The sequence below is a fragment of the Nipponia nippon genome, unplaced genomic scaffold (assembly GCF_047370975.1).
Source record: "Nipponia nippon isolate SJK-2023a ecotype South Korea unplaced genomic scaffold, ASM4737097v1 scaffold_8, whole genome shotgun sequence".
Lineage (NCBI taxonomy): Eukaryota > Metazoa > Chordata > Aves > Pelecaniformes > Threskiornithidae > Nipponia > Nipponia nippon.
This window is the reverse complement of record NW_028262402.1, coordinates 8,243,952-8,264,811: the sequence shown is the minus strand read 5'-3', so window position 1 is coordinate 8,264,811 and position 20,860 is coordinate 8,243,952. Positions and strand designations below refer to the sequence as shown.

The window sequence follows — 20,860 nt, the reverse complement described above, 5'->3', positions numbered from 1 at the left end:
ACAAGAGAAAAATAACAATGAAGATATTTGAACAAAGATTCATAAATCAGCAAGCCTCAAATACACCATCCCTTTCCTATCAAAGTACATTCTCACTCTCTGCTGTGGTCACTATACTACTTATCTACCCTCAAGCCGTGAACAGAATAACGTGACTAACTTTTGCCATATTTTCTTCCCTTCCTCCATACAAGGGTAGAGTTTTGTGCCAGGCAGTGTTTAGCTCTGGAAGGGTCTGACTTAGTTTTAGTAATGTATCTTCTGTCAGGTTTTTATGTCAGGTTCTGTACCTCCAACCAAAGACAAGAGCAGCAAGCTCTGCAGAGCGCTTTCCTTTGATCGCCAGTACCAGATAACTGGTATCAAATTACCAGTACTCGTTTTCAATAAGTTGTGTCATCCTAAGGTTCAATATCATCTCAACACTGGACTCACTTACTGGTGGTTGTGTAGTTATTTTTAGTGAGGTAAAATGGTGTTTAGCATCTCACTATTGCACTCGCACAGCCTTTCCTGCCAAAAAAGCTGAATGTAGATCAGTTGTCATTATTGCTGCATTTAATGTGACAAAGCTTGAAATTAATCAAAAATTTCACTGTGCGGATTTTCTTTCCCTGCCTCAAGAAGTCACCAGGCTAGTACTGTGCTTTTGGTTGGAAGGATAATTCCTAAATGGCCCCAGATTCTTAGCACCCCTTCAGCTTTCTGCAAACACTTCTGGTAGCTATTCATAGAATCATAGAATCATAAACTAGTTTAGGTTGCAAAAGACCTTTAAGATCATCAAGTCTAACCGTTAACCTAGCTTCCATTGGACATATGGACATGCAGACCAACACAGGAAAATTCCCCACCATTTGAGGAGCCAAACTGGTACAGTCTGCGTTGACTTATAGGGTTATTCAGCTAGGAAAAGTGCTTAAATATGTTATATGGTTGCTAGAAGGCTACCACGCAGTTATCTGAAGTGGAAAAAGTGGCAAATTAAATGGCAATCTAATCCCAAATGAAAAATGCTGTATTGTTATTCTAGATACCGGCTGACCAAAATTGCTGTGGACTCTGCTGCTGGGCCATATCAGAACTACACTGTGGTTTTCTTAGGATCAGAGAAGGGAATCATCCTGAAGTTCTTGGCACGGACAAGAAACAGTGGTTTCCTAAATGATAGCCTTTTCCTGGAGGAGATGAACGTTTACAATCCTGAAAAGTGTGTATCTGATTCTTTGTACTCATGTATGGGCAACTTTGAACTTTGGATTTCCCAGAGAGTAGGTTGTCCCATGAAAAGGGAAGTAGTTAGACAAGCCAAGTTTTTGAGTAATTTTAAATTGTTTGGGGAAGGGATGTCTGCTTATCAGTCTCTACATTGCAATAAGATATTTTTTATTCAGTATGCGTAGAAAATAGCCCATCCTATGCAGCAGTTGATGGATAATTAAAAGTGAAATTCTGCAAAGGAAGATTAATTTTCTAATCCTATAAAAAACCTGATTCCTCTCCAAATAACTCAACAACCAGCAAGCTGCGCTCCAAGGGAAATTTCCCACATTTCAGCCTTCCTCAAATATGCCTAAGGGGGCTTTGAAGTGGGCCATAATCATGCAGAAATTTCAACTACTTTGAGTGCTGGAGAAGAATAAACACAAAAAGTGAAGGGCCCTCAGAAAGCTTGTCTGGTGTGCCGTCTCTCTCCACTTCTTATTCCCCTGTACCATGCATTTTTAATACTCACTTATATGTCTCTCAGTGATTTTAGTGGCTATTGTGTGTTCTTTTTCCTTGGCTTGTTCAATTCTACCTTTCTCAGAGTTTTTTTGTGGGAGTTTTTTGGGGGTTTTTTTTCAGCTTGAGGAATCATTAAGTCTTCATTTGGTTTCCCAGAAGAACTCATTTATAACTTTATCTCACATTTTTTCAAATCAGGTGCAGCTACGACGGCATGGAGGACAAACGGATAGTGGGCATGCAGCTTGACAAGCCCAGCAGCGCCCTGTACGTTGCCTTCTCCACCTGTGTCATCAAGGTTCCCCTGGGACGTTGTGAGCGTCATGGCAAATGCAAAAAGTATGTGTTTTCTGGTGGCTGTCAGAAGCCTATGCGCCAGGCGTGGGGAAGGCGGGAGCACTCATGAATGCCACCTTGTGCTCTTCTTTCTCAAGGGCCTGCATAGCGTCCAGAGACCCCTACTGTGGATGGGTGAAGGAGAGCGGGACGTGCACACAGCTGGTCCTTGGCTCCAAGTGAGTAAGGATTCTGGCTGGATGGGCCGTGAAGCTCTGGCAGTGGTGCCGGGCGGTCTTGGGCAGAGCTACTTGAAACATGGGGCTCTTAATGAAGGAAAAATGTGGGAAGTGTTTGTTTCTACCTTATTTGCATTCAACTCTGTAATGTCTCACAAATTTTTTTGATGTGACCTCTCAGCTGATTGGTAACTGCTCAAAGAGGAGGAAGAAGAAAATGAAAGAGCTGTACTAAGGTCCGCATGTTGTTGAAAGGAGGGAACTGGATTGGTATGTCTGGAGCAGCCCACACTGGAGCCATCACAGCTGATTAAAGAGGCAATAGAATCCAAATTAAATTACTGAAGTAATTTGTCCACTGAAAACAAAACCAGTCCTTCTAATTTACTGTGCATTACTAAGAGGAATCACAGAGCACAGTAAGAGCTTTAAGCAGATTCAGAGAAGTGCTGGATCTCCCCTTGCTTAACAGTAGAATTTAATTATTTTATAATAATGAAGGTCTGTGAAGGTTTGTTTAAATGTGGTTACGAAAGCCTCCTTGCAGGGAGCAGACCCACTTCAGACCTCTCAGTTCTTGGCCACATCTGGCACACCTCATGCTTGCTCACTCTGAGGTACAGCTGTGCTTCTTCAAGCTAGTGGTGGAAGTGCAGCACAAACATCACACAACCTCCATAGCCCCACAGCCAGCCCTGCTTAACCCTGCTTCTGTATAGGTCTTCAGTATATAATGGATAAGTTACCATCCCTGTGCTTGTGTCTTGTTCCTAAATTGCTATTTCAATTCAAATTATTTGTCCACTGGGGATGCTATAGCTATATTTGTCTGTATATGCCTTACCTTGAGAGTGTGGACTATTCCTGACTGGACATTTGGTAGAATAATGTTAAAGTGCACCTGTGTCCGTATCATGTTTCCTCAGCATTCCCAAGGGCCTTGAGTCTTTGCACTTCCATGGCAACCTGTAGGGGACTTCTGTACCTTGCTCTTAAAAGCAGCTTCTGTGTTTATCAATAGATCCATCAAGGCAGAGGCAGTGCAGCTTGCAGTGGTGCAGTACAGAGGCAAGCAAGGCAGGTCACTCTCTGTCCAGCCCACAGCCCTTAGGAAGGGGATCCAGATGAGCTGTGAAGATGTCTGGTTAACTTCTAAACTAGCCAACAGGAGGCAGAGATGCTAGGTGCCCTCCTGGACTAGGTGACAGTTGAGGAGGAGTTTTAAGAACAGAGTTGGGAATGAGGTGCCTGCAAGGGTAATTATGCCTCAAGGGCAGGATCCTAACTAATGTAGACAAGGGCTTGGGTTGGTGGTTTTCCAAGGCTTTTGACATTCACCTTTGACCATACAGGAACTTGGAAGAACAGCTTCACTGGTTATCCAAAATCACAGGCAGAGGTTAGGAGCATAAACTGGGCATGGCAGCTAGAAAAGCCTGTGAGTGTTTTTCAGTAGAGCCCCTTGAGTTCAGTGGAGTGGCTTCTGTGGATTGGACCTTATGCCTTGCAGCCTCATCCAGTACAGTACCTAAACGATCGTTGAAATGCAGGTTGCCTTCCCCCAGCACAGTACCTACCCAATTGGTTATCTTCCTTCTCATGTCAAAGTATCAGTGGACCTTGTCTGCTATATGGACAAGTTAAGGTAGGATCATAATTACTACTGATAATGTCATATATTATAGAGTTAACAGTTCAAAAAATTGAATCTATTTGCCTCCCTTGACAATGCAGTGGATTTTTTAAAAGTAAAAATAAAAAGACAAAACATCATCAGAAGCCAAGAAATCATTAAGCAATGACAAATAACTCGAATGTTTATGTTGCAATTTTTCAGCCTTTGTCTGGAAGTTCCAAAGAAATGGCCAGTTTCATGGCGGGGCTTTATTTCACTTGCGCATGTGATAATTGCTTTCTGGTAGTGCCTGTGACTGTTGTTATTCATACTGTTTTGTTTCTTTCTATTATTTAGACTGGCATTTGAACAGGACGTAGAACATGGCAATACAGATGGCCTGGGTGACTGCCAAAGTAAGCAAAGCTTTTACCCTCTATTTACCATGTGTCACAGCATCCTTCTGAATGCCTCAAATCACCATTACCTGTCAGGCGTTCTTTTGTAGCAATGCAAGCCACAATAGGGATAGCAACTGCGGCTAGTGATGCAGGTTCAGAAGAGGAATGGTTGTTTAAATGTATTTAAAGAAAATAGCGCAGTTGGTGTGATATATACAAACACCGGAATTCATAGCAGTTGTGTAGAGAGAAAACCTCCATTCCAGAGGATATTGATTATAGCAATGACATAATAAATTGAGTGTTCATTGTCTTTATTAGCCATGGTCGTTGGGTTGTTTATGTAGATGTACAGAAGTGGCTTGCTTTCTTGGTGTAGGCTGTGACTTGGACTACATACCCATGCAGGACAGGGAGACAGTGAAATACATCTTCAGCTTTGGATCCAGATCATGAAGTGGGAACTACTTAGTTTGTGAATCTTAACGGATTTTACACACAAGACAACATAGTGGTATTAAGGGTCAGGCACTACTGACCCTGCCTAAGAAATTTTAATGTTAAACCTTAGGTACTGACAGCATAAGTTGGAAGCTTAAACACAGTCTTTAAACATTTACGTTTTGCACTGAGGTGCTTAAAAGTGCACAGCTTGCACTGCATGCAAAGAAACCTTGCATGCTGATTTCTGAGCCTTCAGGAATACCAACATCTGTGTTCACGACAGCTCTTGTTCCAAATGTTCTTGCCAAGGTTGGTTTAATTCTGATCCCCAAATATTATTTATAAACCCTATGAAATCAAGAATCACATTCTTTTCGGTGCAATTTGCACTGATGCCTGTAGCTGCAATAAAACTGCTGAAGCTGAGAACGTAATATACAGTGAGAGAGTCATTACTTCTGGAATACAGAACAAAATAATGGAGGGCTAGGGTGTGCCATGAGATACAGTGCAGGCCAGCTGCTCTGGAGAAAGCCAGAGCCTTCTTATGCCTTGTGCATCCTTGTTCAAGAGCCGTTTATTACTGTGATCACTGTGCTTGAGGGAGTACAAGGATTTCAGCCTCTGCATGCCCTCCATCTCAGCTACACCTCCCTCTGCCTCTGCCCTAAGACAGGGTTATGTAGGCTGTCTCTAAGTTTTTTGAAGAAGGTGTACACATAGTCCCTCCTGTGCTCCCTATAAAACGGGTTAGCACCAAAATCAGGTCAGTTCCCAGCTGGTGCAACTTTGCCCTTTTCAGCCAGTTCTGCTCTCCTTGAGCAAAGACATTAGAGAGGAGCAGAGTGTACCTGATACCAGTTAAATATAAAAGAAAGGTAGGAAATTATTCAGAAACAGCACATTGTGCTCATGGAGAGAGATCTGCTCCTGTGCAGAGAGCAACAAAGCCCATACCCTGCTTAAGTCCCTCTTTAGCCCAGAATGATGCATTGAACCTTGACACTGCACAGGGGTAGATTCCACTCCCTGCTAACCCAGCTGATCTTATTACTTCATGTGGTATTAGGTCATGTGAGTTTTGTCCTCATTGACTTACGTTGCTGGCTGTATCACTTGTAGTGCCTTGCATTAGATCAGGACTTGATCTTGCAAAGAAAGCCATGGCAGGGAGGACACTGGCCTTCCCATTTGGTATCCCTTGCACAGGGCTGGTCATGAACACTTTCAAAGCCAGACATTGTTTTCGGGTATGTCTGAATATTAGTTTTGCCTGGGTCCTTAGGGTGCTAATCACATACATATAAATATCAGCTGAAGCATAGAAGGTTACTAGCAGCAAACTATTAAAAAGAAAAAACGAGAGAGAAATAATGATTTTTCCCCTGTTATTTGTTTTTCAGATTCCTTCGTAGCCCTGAATGGTAAGGAAGTTCTTAGTTTCATTATTTACTGACAGCAAATACGTTTTGGAGGAATCACTTTTTACTAAACTTTTAAGTATTTTCATACTTTTGTTTTATTTAATGTTTCTTCCCAATTTATTTTGTTCATAGACATTTCAACTGCTTCACCTGATCATGAAATGTCTTACGACACAGTGTATGGTCAGTTCGTGGGTGTTTTTAAAAATTCTCCTCAGATCCTTGTGTTAGCTAGTAGTTCCTGTACTCAAATAACCATTACCCTTTTTTACTTGTTTTGTCTTGTTTTTGAGGGCCTGATTCACTAATCACAACTAGGACTAAGGCATACCTCTTGATTTTCAATCCTTCTTTTCTAGTCCTCCCTCAAAACTGTCTCCATTGAATTAAAGTCAGATATGGCCTATTTTAATGGCATGCCAGCAGACATGATTAAGAGCATGCTTCATCTGACACTCAGACAAAGAAACACTTGGGTATAGTGATGCATCTTATCTGTTTGCCAGAAAAAACAAGATAGCAGCTCACATCCCACTCACGAGGCGTCCAGGCTGGTGTCATGACTGCTACAGCAGCCAGTCAGAGATAATTTAGGGAAAGGAGCAGAACTGTCCCTGGATTACAGAAAGACCTCTCATAAGGAAAATTAACCTGTTACCCGTGGCAGTTGAGACTGGGTTATGCCTCGATTCCTGAAAGTTCCTGTCACTTCTAGGGTGAGCCATTTATGTTGTCCATGCTTGCAGTATCTTAATGCCTGAATGGTGCCTGGTCTGTAAAAAAAAAAGGATTCACATAACAAATTAAATGACCTGAGCTGAAGAGGAGCATTTCTGCAAGCCTAGTGTAGCAGTTTCCCATAAGGCAGCTGTTAATCTGTGCTTACAGTTCTTTCTGCCACTTGGTTCTATATATTTGGAAGTGGATTACCCTGGTACTTGGAGTGCAGAATATATGTCTTCGTGAGGAATTATTGCAGAATAAATAATCACTTTAAATTCAAACCTAGACTGATACCGCAATAGTTTCTCTTTACAGATATCCTGAACAAAGACAAGTACTCACAAGCTGAGAGGATGTGTGGTATTGCTCCCAGTAAAGTAAATGACAAATTTCCATGTGGGATGGGAGCTTGCTTGTGAAGTTACTTTCGGGCTGTACAATGCTAGCAGTTCATCAGAGCTAGGGCAAATTCACCATATGTTTGGCTGAATGTAGCAAGAGGTTAGTGTGCAGTTGCGATGAACATTTAATTGATCCCTTCATCTCATGCCTGCAAAATATGTAGGTACAAAGCAGAACCAATGACAGCGCAGTACAGCAGAATATAAATAACTGGACGCACAGTAATACTGTTCAACATTTGTAAAAATAAAATCGAATTCCCCATGTTGTTTATTACCAGGAAATGGAAACTGTGCAGGAGAAACTTGTTTGAAAGTATGATAATGAAACCAGTGAAGGGAATGTACAAAATCAAAGACAAGTTGAGACTTCATAATGTATAGAAGACTCATGGTTTCGTCTGCATATGCAGCTTGTACTTTCTTTCATTTGAAAATTGCTGTATTTCCAAGGCAGAGTAGTAACTAAAGAACAGTAATAATAAAATCTGTACTGCTGAATGTAAAGAAGAAGAAAATGGCCTTGGGCATAGTGCTGATGTGCCAGAAACGTCCTAGGTTTCCTGCTTCCTTCATCGGCTGCAGAGTTATAGCTGTGAGGCTGTGGTTCTGGATCCCATCAGCTACCATATTAGTAGGGACATCAGGAAAAGCTGATATTTTAATCTGACCACGAAAGCATAAAAATGGTTCAAGTGAGCAGAAAAGTGAAAAAAAGCTGCAGTCTCAGGGAGTACAGGTTACAAAAGGGGTCCATTCTACTGTCCCAGCATGTCAAGCCCAAAGACAGGACTCCATGAATTAAGCCAGCTCTTCAAGTAGGACCCTGCTGCCAGGTGCAATGGAGAAATGGTGAGCCAACATTAACATTGGTTCCCATTAATGCCCTGCCTTTGCAGATAATTTCATTGACCCTCCTCAGGTACATCCTGATAATGTGGTCTCTAGGCAAGCCAGCTCTTCCTTTCATGGGTTTAGTTGAAATACCCCTTCTGATATACCCAGTGTTTCTTTTCACCTACCATGGCAAAATACGAAAGGAAATGTGCTAGTTTCCTCTATTGATCTGCCACATGAGGAGTGTAAAAAATTCCAGCATGAGGTAGTAAACCAGTCTCAGTAAACATGCTCATGTTTGCTAACTGTAGTGAATGCTCTGAGTCATCTTTTTTCTTAAGGAAAACTAAAATTTTATAAATGGTGCATTTTAATGTTATTGAGTACAGTTAAATGCATCAGTAAATCGTGTTTAATAATAGATTAAATCTCAGAACACTGGGATATACCAGAATGCCAAACAAGTGAATGCTCAGGGTGCTTTTGGATCCAGTGGGCTAAATATATCCAAAGGCATCTGAAACTCCAGTTGCAAAAGCAGTCTTAATGCCTGATTCCCTTGATTTACTCCACTATAAATCACCTCACTTTAACAGACTTACTACCAATCTGTAGCAGCATGAATGAAAGGAGAACCAAGCCCTTAATCTTCGTATTCTTGGCATCAGCCTCCTCCTCAATTTGGCAGATGAGCTCCCTTTTCCAGGGCAGTTTCATGTGATCAGTTGTAAATAAGTAAAGTGCAAAGTCCACACAGGTGACTGTTCAAGTGCATCCCTTTGACACCCAAGTAGAAGATAGCAGGCTGAAGGTCTGGCTGCAGAAGGTCAGAGAGAAATGATGCAAGAGACACATATTTAAACAAGGAGATTAGGCTAGATTCCTCTGCAAAATTGTAAGCAGCTTCAATTACCTTTGGAAACATCAATTCTTAGTGAATTGGGCCCTTATTTTACCCTGTAGCCATAGTTCTTTCTCCCTCTGTAATATTGATTTAGCCTTTCCCTCTAATTGTCTAATTAGGTTGCTATAGCTGTTAATAGGATAGTGTGCAGACATCTTAACCTCTGAGATCCTAATGACTTGTGCATATTAGAGCAACTATCAAATACATATTGAATCCCTGTCTTTGTTTTAAACCTGAAAAAAACCTCCTTATATTTTACAAGTGCACTTCAGAACGAGCTGTAGTTACAGAAGTGCAGCCCTTCTGAATCATTACCCATGCCTGTAGACACTGAGTGCTTTTACTCTCCTTCTGTTACTTGATTACAGCACTCCAAATGAAAAGTTTTTGCAAATAATGGAAGCACCTAAAACAGATTTTTTAGAAGTGTGTCTATTTTGGTTTTTACGTGTTTGATTTAAACAAAGAAGTTTGAAAAGCACTGTCTGCAGTTTTTCAGATGGATTGTTTTAAAACAAAGGCAGTATTGTCTTTTTAGATGTTTAGGTATTAACCAATATTAACATAGAGGTACTGGCCACATCTCAGATATGCTAAGCCTCTTTAAATTGCAGTGAAGCCTATTTACACAGTCAGAGTGCTAAAAACGGTGTAATGGTAAAAAAAGGCCCACTACGTGTTGCAAACTATACAGCACATTGTAAAGGTTTAATAATGGCTGCGTGTGAGAGGGCCAGGACTGGGTTGCCTGCCACTTCAGTCTTTTCTCTGTTTATGAGAGAAACTTAACTAGCTCATACATTTGTGGTGCCACTCTGCTCAGAGGTGAAATTCACCCAGTGGGACTGGCTGTTCAGGCACTTACAGGACACAGTGTCTGCTCTGCTTACAGGAGCAGCCACTGCCCAGTAGTAAGTGTTCGCAGAATACAGCTCTAACACAAGCGGGACAGGCTATTAAGGTCTGATCAGCTCCTGCCTTGCTTCTGCAAAATCAAATGGAAGAAAGTTTATCTCAATTACGTGTGGAAGGCTGTTTCTCAGTGTGTACTAGACTAACGCATTAGTAACAGAGTGAATAGAGTGATTTCTTGCGTTTGTGTGAAACCCTTCTCTACCTAACGACCATCTGGTACACATTAATATCTTCACAAAGCCTTAGCTTTCCATTACGAAGAAGTTCTATGTATTTGCAGCATATGGTTCAGGAAATCTTTTTTTCAGAAAATGTGTCCCTTAGGCATATATTTCCTCTAGATTACTGTATTAAGAAATGTTTTTCTTTAGCCATACTTATGGCTTTTCCTTAGAATTCCCCCTTTAAGCACACCTAAAGTGCAAGTGTCTGGACAGAGATATGGGCATATAAATGCGTATCAAACACAGCTATAAAATATGATTGCTACTTGGCAAGATTTTCTTCTCTTTTACCTCCTTATCAAGCTATGACTAATTGCTTTATTATGTTGGGTGCAGCACTGTTTGTAGGCTGACCAAATGTTGTACACATTATTGCGGCTGCTGAATGGGGTATTAACTTGGAGACTGGAACCCCATGAATGCTGGCACTGTGGTTTAGTCCTTAGGGAAAAGAAGACATGGAAATCTCATAATTTCCATTTTCTGGCCTGTTCTCTGTCCCATTATTTCTCTTATTTCTTGGGGACGAGCACAGGAATTGACAAACATAAAATGGTATAGAGGTGAAAGCTTTCACGCTCCAGTGTATTCTTGTTTCAGGAGGGCATGTGTTTTCAATCGCTGGACTTTTGGAAAGAGGCAGCCCTGTTGCAGGACTGCTGTGGAGCAGGCAGCACATTTGGATTGGAGTCCATCATCCATCTAACTGTGTGGTAATCAATGCTCCCAGCCATGCTGTAGCTTATGGAAACTTTTTAGAAGTGGATAATGTTTGGCTTCTCTTTTCTATTTGAGTGACATAAAATGCTCTGTCTTCAACAAAACACAGCCTCTAATTCACATGTTAAAGAAAGATGACTGGGGGAAACCACACTTCCTATCATGAAAGGTAAAAATTAATATAGTGCCCTTGTCAGTATGAGCCTTCAGCCTGAGGTCCAGAGCTAAATTGTGTTAATGATTAGCTGTAGTAGCTGAAGGTTGGCTCCATGGTGAGAACCCTGTGAATCTGACCAATTTTCCCTGCTAAGCATACCAGTCACAGGAGTTAGTTGTATCCATGTCCTCTGCAAAAAACAGTCCACAGTGCTGCCATATATAATCCTGTGCAGTAAATCAAAAGGGCTCCTCAAAAATATATGGAGGAGCACAGACATTTTCTTCCTCTCTAAGATGATTAATATTCAGCAGGACTTCTTTAAATCATAGCAGCATCTTAATAGAAGCTGCAGCTTTTTTGCTGACTTCATCAGTAGTTCAACCCTATGAAGCTGCTGAAAGGGCTGGATAAATGAATACATATGGGTGCATCAAAAAGCTCGGGAGCATTGGTGGCCAACATTTAGATTTTTGATTGCTAGAGTGAAATTGGGGACCTAGGTTCATCAGCAATCTGTGTGCTTCTTTAGAAGCCATCTAAAGCAGGCTTTTTGAGATACAGCTTCCAAAAACTTAATGCTTATGCAGTGACTGTTTAAAATAACATACAGAAGCACGGCCTCTACCTGCCCAGCTCTGTGCCTTCCCTGTGAGGCTCTAAATTTGGGCTCCTTGTGTTGCTCTATCTCTGCCCCAGTGAGTCTCAAATTATTTTTCTGAGCAGTGAAACAACATCAAGGGAAGGAGCGGGCAGTGGGTCCCTGCTAGGGCAGTCTGTAGCCTGGTGATTGGACTCCTCTCCAAGGGAGACTCACATCTAAGGAAGGAAAATTAATTTGCGGGGCTGTTAAAAAGGAGGCAGGAGAAAGGACGGGCTGCTGTCAGTCTGTCCAGCCATATCTGCAGAGAAAGCGTTATCTGCCATTCTGTCTGTGAATAATCCAATTCAGTTAGTTTGTGTTTCATCATGTTCAAAAACCCCTCTTTTGATGAGCTCTTTCAGGAAAGTAGGTGAAGGGAAATAGAGTTACTCCACATCAAATTAACCAGGCCCAGAGCTGCTTGAGTCCTGCTGAAAGTAACATTTTGTTGCATGTGCCAAAAGCGAACTTTCAGAGACGTGTGTTTTTAAGGTCAAAATGTTGTGGTGTGGATGGAGTTTTGGTGCCCCCTCCCCAGCAGCAAGGGAACAGCCCGGGCCACTGGGAAGTCCAGGTTGGAGCCATCTTTCAGAGACCATAGATTCCAAGCACTCCAAGAATTTTGGGTGCTGACATACTTCTCAGCATCTAGCTGAAAAGGATGTATGAATCTACAAACACGTCTCTGCCCCAGCCAAACCACTGTTAAAATTGTACGGTGTTTCCAGCAGGGCATATCCTGTGAACGTGCCGTATATTGGGGTGTATTTGATTGGTGAGGAGCTCATCAGCCTTATTCAGGACAGCAGTAACAAAGTCTAGAGTAGTTGTAATGGAAAAAGGGCATGCAAGACCTCTGTCCTAAGAGGAGGCTGTGGCAGCAGCTGCTGGAGTCATGGGTTCTTGGGCAGATCCACTTAGCAAGGCGTCTTCACTGTCACTCTGAGCAGAAACGATGTTCAGTTTCATGCTTATCTCAGAGCCATTTTGGACCATCAGCTCACACAGGACCGATGGCGAGGGTGCTAGCGGGTGCGAGCAGCTGATGGGACCTGCACATTTCCCATCCGGAAGGCGATGCCATGGTGCAAGCACGCCGGTGCTGGGCAGTCCTTCATCCCCCCAGGGCACAGGGCAGAAAGCCACGGACATTGCCATTTTGTAGCTCTGCTGGCATTCCCCTTCAGTTTCGGCTGTATTAGAAGTTGTTCCGTTTTAAACTGTTTTTAAAATTGCTTTTAAAATTGCTTTTTAACTAAGCCAGTACCAGACAGCATGGGCTGACACTTCAGTGTCAGTCAGGCATGCGTACTGAATCCAGCAAAGGATGCTTGACTCCGATAAAGTGTGTTCACCCTCTTCCACATGCATTTAAGTCTGTTGAGTAAGAGCATGCAACTGCGAGCTCAGCAGCAGCCCAGGGCATGTGCTCACCTCTTAACACCCGCCGCCTGACTGATCTGGAAGGTTGAAATCCCGTTTCCTTGGGGCAATGCTTTGAAGGACTTTTGAAACATTGCTCAGCCTAAGACAAGACGTTCGTCTGTCATGGAAGAAAAGCAGTGTGTGCATTCCTGAGCGTGGTGAGGTAGCGTGGTAAGTGACTAATGAGACTTGTCTTCCCTGCCTGTATTTATAATGTAAACAGGACACTCCAGTTCCCTAGTCCCAAGCACCACCACTTCTGACTCTCGCGCTCAACAGGGTTATGATACTAGGGGACGCATGCTGGATTGGAAGGATCCGCTTGGTTCATCTGAAAATACAGATCCATATGTGGCAGTTTCATCCCATAATCATCAAGACAAGAAGGGTAAGGCCTTGGAAATGACGTCCTGTGGTGAGGGAGGGGGGGAGGACTAAAGTGTAACTGCTTCCAGCTGGCTCATAGTAACATGTAATAAAACTCCTGTGCTATAATTAAAAGCTTATCATAAAGCCTGAAACTAAACAGCCAATCTCAGACTCAGTCCTAGATAATTCACTGCCTGAGGAAACCACACAAAACAAACAGAAGTATATGCCTTTGCAGTGTGTGTTGTGCATGTGTACGGGAAGGAGGGAAACAGTGTGGATTTAGCTCTCTTTAAACTTGATCTCCCCCGTTGTCTGGCAGAGGAAGATCCGTGGCTTCCCATTGTTCTTAAGGATGCACTTTTATATTGCCTTGTTGTCTGAATTCCCAGGGCAGCGCAGCAGATCTCGGCTAATTTCGCGTTATTTCTGTCTCGCGACGAAAGACAAAGACACTGAAAGGCTGCTCTAGTTTAACCATTAAAGTAAAACTGACACTAGTCATAGCCACTGGGCCTAAGTCCCACTGTCTTCAGTGAGACCTGAGCATCAAATACCTTTGAGAGTGGGGGCTGAGGAGGTCGCTAGCGTATTTTAAAAGATACAGAGGTGACTGCTGGTGGGGAGAGATTCTGTGTTGCATTTTTAAAGCACCAAAAGGTTAGGATTTAGGTGTCATTTCACAGTGTTCAGCCCTGTGCTGAAGCACACTTGGGTCTAATACAAGTGACAGCCCTGTCATTTGGTCTCCAGTCCCCCTTTGCTATACATAGGCAGAATTAGGCAGAGAATTACCTAAATTTGCCACTTGAATGTGCTTAGAGAAGGAGAAGCTTTTCTCCACTGTAAGGATGGCAGTGCCCCCTCATTCCATCTTGGTGCTCCATCATTCTCCCAGCTCCTTTTAGTCTGTGTCTCAAAGAGGTTAAAATGGTTCCTTTCTAAATAGGGGACTTAGGTTCAAATAGCTCCACTGCCTAGAGAGATCTGAGTCCTTGTTATTCTTCTCCAGGGTGTTCTTAGATCGCTTCTTTCAATCTCTTCTCTGTTGAAGATGTTTCACTCTGTATGGACTAATTAAGTACTCAGTGGGCCAGGAGGAGGATGGGTATGAACAAAACTCACTTGCTGAGTGGTTAGGGCACTCACCAGGGGCAAGAACACACATGAGCTTCAGTCCTTTCTGCTATGAATACTTGATATAAAACACTTAAAATATTAATTGAAATGTGGATTCCAGTCTCTATTGTTCATGCATTTTACATGAAAAACTCATTAGACAAAAGCATCAGCTGTTCCTGGAGAAGCTACTGGCATGCCAGACCTGCTGCTTTGCGTTGTCTGCCCAAACTAGTAGGTTACTAAATCATACTCCATCCCTTCCATTTGACCCAGTGAATTTTGAATTCTCTGCATTGGCTGTGGAGACTTTCAGCAGGGGGTAATGAGCACGTTATCATTGCAGAACAGTCTTCAGCAGGGCTGCAGGAACAGCTGGTGGCAGTCTGGACCCTGACTATGAACTCAGCACCTGTTATGCACAACAGCCCCAGAAAGAGTGCCTCCCACAGTCCTGTGATATCCTGGATTTCTCACTGAACTCCTCAGGATTGACCTCAAAGAGCCTTCACGGTTTCTAGCCATCAAGGCAATGGGCATCACCTGGCTGGCCCAGCAGAGATGAAGCCTGAAGCGCTTTTCCAGCTGAGGAGGCTGGTCAAATTAGGCAGGAGATGCAGTAAAATTTCCTGAGATGCCATGGCAAACATTAATCTAGTAGCCTTGGCTTTTAGGCTTGGTGACAGGAAATGGAATATGAAGATTTGAATTCCCTCAGGCAGAGGGTGTGAACTTGTCTCCCACCTCCCAGCAATAAGCTTTTCCTATAAAAAAGGGAAAAACTGCCATTTGCTCTTCTTCCTTCAACTGGGTTTTAGAAGTGGCCCCTGTTCGAAAAATTTATTTCAGAGCATGATCCTGTAGACATTCTGGGAGAATAACTGCAAATCTAAAGCAAAAAAATGAGTTTCTAGAACCTGATCAGGCTTACATGTGAGTTAAACACAGAGCTGCTCTGCACCTTGCAGACTCATGGGCTGCTGAGCCTCGTCAGAGGAAGAATTTCAGGCAGCTCCAATACTCAAACTCAAAACTGTAACTTAGGGTGCAAGGGGCTGAGGGTGCTGAAGATGAAAGCTCAGATTCCTAATTCCTGCTTAAGCTCAGTTTGACATATTGACCTCATTTTTTTAATTCCTCAGCCCTTGCTCTTCAGCCGTAGAAGGGCAATTCAGAAAAAGTGATTTCTGGGTACAACGTATGTAGAGGAGGGAAGGCAGATAAGCCTGTACGCTCTTCTAAAGATGGCATGGGATTTACCTAGCACTTCTCTTTCCTCCTAGCAATAAATCAGTGATAATGCTGACAGCCAAAAAATAAGGCTTTTTTCTTTTTCTGTCCAGTCATTTAGTAACATCTGTTATTCAAAATGCTTGAGGTGAGAGGACATTGCTTAGAAAATCCAGTGTTTCTTCTTCTGAAAGTAAGTGGTATCTTTCTCTCCTCCACCCTGAGAGGAGGGGATGTCATTAAGCAAATTTGATGAGGAAGGAAGGAAGAGATCCTTGAACCCAGCTCTTCTGCTGGCGTCAGAGAGGGGAGCGGTATCAGAAACCACCCATAGTGGAAGATCTGGCCCTTTATGTGGAGATGTGTATGCGTTTTAATGGCACTGTTTGTTATGTGTGGGTCCCTACTTCACAAATCATGTGCGAAGCAATGCTTAATAGATGGAAAGCTAGCTCTTACAAGCATCTTGTATGCTGGTAGCAGCTTCCAGAAAAGCATGCAGTGAAAACATTAATAAATGTGTAGCTGTTGGATTCTAATAATTTTCGCTTCAATTCACTGACTGATGAGGTGGCTTACATTCAATAGTGCCCTCCCCAGGGAGCGATGGTTACCAGAGAGCCTTATTAACACTTGACAGGGTCATTTAAATATCATGCATTCTTTGGTGCCTAATTATGAATATTGACAAAGCTGGAAGCAGTCTACACGCAATCAGAACAATGGCGGCAGAGGTGACCGCATGGTTGTTTACCATTACCATCTACTTGTCTGTTGTTCCTCCTTGCCTTGCCCAGTCAGAGCCGGTTGGCTCCAAAATTGCTATTGATTTGTTGTTTTAAAAGGGCAAAGGAAAGAGTTCTTACACAAAATTAAATCAGAAAATGTTACGCTTACTATCCTTTTATCAAGATTTTGTTTTCACTTTTGCTGTAATTTCTCTTACTTTCACACGTTCACAGAGAACAAATATTCTCTTTTCTTTTTTAACATTTTCTCTTTGTTTTGCAAAGTGCTTTGTGGTGTTCTTCATTGGTTATGTCTAATCCTTTGGATAGTGTTTTCTTTCTTTTCCTGTGCTCACAAATGACTTCTTAGTGATTGTACTAATTGTAGAGAATCCACTTGCTGCTTTCTTTTCTGTAACATGGGTGCTTTGATGATGTCACATCCATCCATATGCTTCACTTTTAATTCAGTGCAGGCATCTTGGGGAATATCTGTGGGGGCGTGAAGAGGGGGTTCTTTAAAAGGGTTGACTCACGGGAATGTGACATTTGTGTGCCACAGCTTTAGTAGCTAAATATACTCTGGGATTGTTGTTTCTGAGCTACATCACATTTCTTGCCAAGATGAAAATGTGTAGTGCAACCCATAGAGAGGGAACTATGTGTTGCCATCCCACTGGCATTTTCAGTTTGGCCATTAAGGAACCTGCCCTTCCTATTGCAGAACAAAAAAAAAAAAAAAATCAGCTCTGATTGGGCAAACTGCACCCCTCTTTCTTCTTCTCCGTCTCCTTCCCAGAAAAAAAAAAAAGAAAAAAAACATGTTCTAGAGTATGTTTATGTTTTGTTTCCTTTCTTGCTGTGTTTTAGTGTTAATTTAATTGTGTATTTCTCACCTTTGTCGAAAGTTTCCCTAACCTCGCCATCTAACCTCCCCCCCTGCTGCCATTGTACTTGGTCTCCCTCCCTCTGCAGTCATGAAGCTCCTCCTGTGGAGCGCTCCAAGGCTTTACCCTCTATACGCCAGTAGTGCTGTAGCGCTGTGTCTCTCTGTAGTTGTTCTACTAACGAATGGGGGAGTAGACACGTAGTGCTCGTAGAGAGGCCTATGTGAAGAAAACAAAGTGATTTTCTTCAGGAGTAGCTGGCCTTGCCCCTCATTACCTTGCTGCCTTTCTCTGCTGCCTCCTGTCCTTCCTGCTTCCCTTCAGAAATGCCTTTCAAGTCCTGGGTTCATTAGCACAAATGCAGCCAACTGCTCAGTTCTCTCACTCGCTCCCTAAATGCCTGGAGCTTGCCTTTTAATCACAGTGTTGATAAATTGGTCACAAATTCAGCTTACAATTTTGTGATTCTGCTACAGCTTCTCTGCAGCATTCAGGTGGACGTGGCTGAGCTGGGCACGGAATGACAAAAGCCTAGCGTTGCTGTTAGCGGGCTTAATGTTTGTATTTTTACTTATTTCAACACTTCACAAGTGAAGACTATGACGTGGTATCTCCATTCCTTAACAAGCCTTTTGTCAATATCCAAGTAACAATGGTAAAAAGCTGATTAGAAGTGGGATGTGATGGACAGAGTTTAGAAAGCTAAGAGTTGCTGGTGTATTTGGATCTCAAGAATGTTCCTGTAGATACAGTATCTGGTAGAACCTATTATTGTATAGAGTAGAATCTATATTTTTATTATTATTATTTATTATTATTATTATTATTATTATTATTATTATTATTATTATTACTCATAATAACGGCAGCCCTTCCTCTGGTACAGAATTAGACCTCATTAGCAATAGTCAACTCCTCTGTTTGGAGAGGGCTGTGCTATCGGGAAGCCCAAGGGCTGTTCATTTCAAAACCTGACTCCAGAAGGTATTTCATATTGTACACAAGTGGCAGCGTTACTAAATTTTACTGTGATTATCACTACTTGAAAGATTTGCCAAGTGCTGACAATGCTTGTCTCTGGAGAGTCTGCAAATGTTCAGGCAGATTCTGCTGCAGTGAGACAGAATTATATGAAACTCCAGGTACAGTTATGATAAAGAATGTAAAGTGCTGATTTAACAAGATACTTTACAAGTAGACATGAAACGAGAGAAAAAAAAAAATCTGTGACAAAGCAAAGCTTTGGACTCTTTTTTGCATAAATTAAACAACTGGTGTTCATCATGGGAGGGCTGAGTTTTGCACCAGGAAGTACATTTGCAGAGTATGTTTTTACACAAAAATGTTGTTATATGCTAATATGTGCAAGGATCTGAAAGATTCAAAGTGTGTTTTATCAGAGGAAGCAGGGAGAAGTTGTTATTATCTTGCTAGCATTTTGTAATAATTCAGAAGAGGATTTAAAGTGGCACAAAATTTGTCAAAACTTACCCTTTGAGTCAGTGTTTGCAGGTCTGAGGGGAAGGGCTTGGATTTTAAAGGTGAAGCAAATACTCTGTATTTGATCTGTATCGTCGGCCTGGCACTGTCAGAAGGAACTGACTGATTGTAAAAATGTGTTAGGCTAATGGGAGCCGGAGTTGCACCCTAGTCAGTTCTGCCTGGATGGGACATGGGAAGAGTGATAAACTCAAAGCATGCATGCCTGGAGGAAGCTACACAAACATTGCTCTTACTTCCCATGTCTCAAACCATTGTACATGCAAGCATAAAGCAGATTGCAAGTACTTTGCAGTTCACTAACAGTTTCAAGTGCTGAGGAAACAATGAAAATCGAATCGGACCAGATCCTTCGCTTACTATACTTTTGCCCACAGTTTAGTAAGAGAGTGCGGTGAGGAAGGGAGTAGGGAATTTGCCCTGATTCTGTCTACAATTCTGTAGCATTTGGCTGAGGTTTGAAGTGAGAGGTGTGGTTACTCAAAGCTGTAGTGCTTCACAAAGGGATTTCAGCTACACAAGACAAGAAGACACAGGACTTAGTCCATTTAAACTTTTATAGATCCACGTCTAGATTAAAACCTACTTACTTTTCCCATTAGGATTTAAACAGAGGTTGGTTGGATGAGCCTATGCTAAACAAAGCCCTATAGATTTTTTTCCCTAAAATGTTCTTAGGTAAATTAGCATCAGCTTACTGTAAACATCCCTGTTTCTAGAGGAGGGCTTATTTAGGTTTGTCACATATACTAGCTGCTTAGCTGAAATACTAAAAAAAAATCTTTTTTTTTTTAAAACAAACAAACAACCTTATATTTGTCTAGAATAGCTCTAATGAGTAATTTGTCCAGGAACTGAATGTCTCACAGACTAATCACGGCATACCTTCTGTGGAGCACCATTTTAGCTCTGTATCGGATAAATACCAGAAAGCCACTGTTAACAGTTAAATGGGACCATATTTCTCAGCAGAGTTTTTAATGGCCAGATACCTGTGTCACCAGACCAGGCTAATAACTAGCAAACGTGCCAGAAGATTGACGACTTCACCATCCTGGAGTCACTGGTATCCTGTGGCATGCACCAGAGGGCTGTGCAGTCAGGATTAAGGGAACACACCACACTTGTCCAGAGGAAAGACACTGATCCTTCCTCTGTTCTGTCTTGCATGTACGAACTGTCTGCTCCCAGGGCTAGAGACAGCTAATCATCTCAGATTGCATCCTCAAGTTCAAACAGTGGCAGTAGAAAAGTAGATGCTAATTAATAAAATGGAAATTGTATATAAAATTGGTGAAAGAAGAATGCTGGAAGGATGTTTCTGACAACAGACTTTCTTCAAACTTGTTTTCATTATGTTTTTGTAAGTTTCTATGAGAACAAGAGCAAAGAGACGGAGAAGAGAAAAGGCATGTGGAAAAGATGACAGAAACTAAGTCCCTGGACAGATCCACATCCTTAAGCCAATTTTAATAAAAAATGAGGATTGTAATAGAATACAGGGCAGTGATTTAGTGTATCGTCTTCTCTGTGACTAAATCTTCATTTCAAACCTTACATAAAAAGCCCCAGCTCATGTAGTCACAGATTTTCTATAGTAACCTGAAACTATAAAGAGAGGAACAGTTTTCACTGCAAAAGATAGGCAAGGATGAGGAAAACAAAATAATGGATGGGGTATAATCCAACACACACCAACTGCCTGTGCCACACCTAAAGAAATGCCTATATTTCAGCACTGGCACTAACTTAAAATTTTCAGAAATCAAATTGTTTCTACATTTTGCTAACAGTACAGATTTCAGATTTAACTAACAGAAGTGGAAACATGAGTAACAAGATTAGAACCAAGAAAAATTTGCTGTTTAGTAGCCAAAAAAAGACATCATTGGTAGTAGAAGAGGTTGTGTCAATGTGCAACTGAAAACTATCAACAGAGGTAATGTTA

The 20,860-nt window shown here is 42.0% G+C and overlaps 1 protein-coding gene across 4 annotated transcripts in view; it reads left to right on the top strand.

Annotated features, from left to right (window-relative positions):
- The window catches only part of SEMA6A (semaphorin 6A), a 116,559-nt gene that overhangs the window by 76,473 nt on the left and 19,226 nt on the right, over positions 1-20,860 (top strand). For 2 of the 4 annotated variants that reach the window (XM_087741524.1, XM_087741525.1), the window contains exons 13-19: positions 1,034-1,210; positions 1,927-2,067; positions 2,163-2,243; positions 4,216-4,274; positions 6,107-6,127; positions 6,260-6,310; positions 13,303-13,467. In XM_087741524.1, the coding sequence (XP_087597650.1) occupies positions 1,034-1,210; positions 1,927-2,067; positions 2,163-2,243; positions 4,216-4,274; positions 6,107-6,127; positions 6,260-6,310; positions 13,303-13,467 (695 nt within the window). The remainder of the gene's footprint in view (positions 1-1,033; positions 1,211-1,926; positions 2,068-2,162; positions 2,244-4,215; positions 4,275-6,106; positions 6,128-6,259; positions 6,311-13,302; positions 13,468-20,860) is intronic. The other 2 variants (XM_087741526.1, XM_087741527.1) reach the window with 2 other exon arrangements.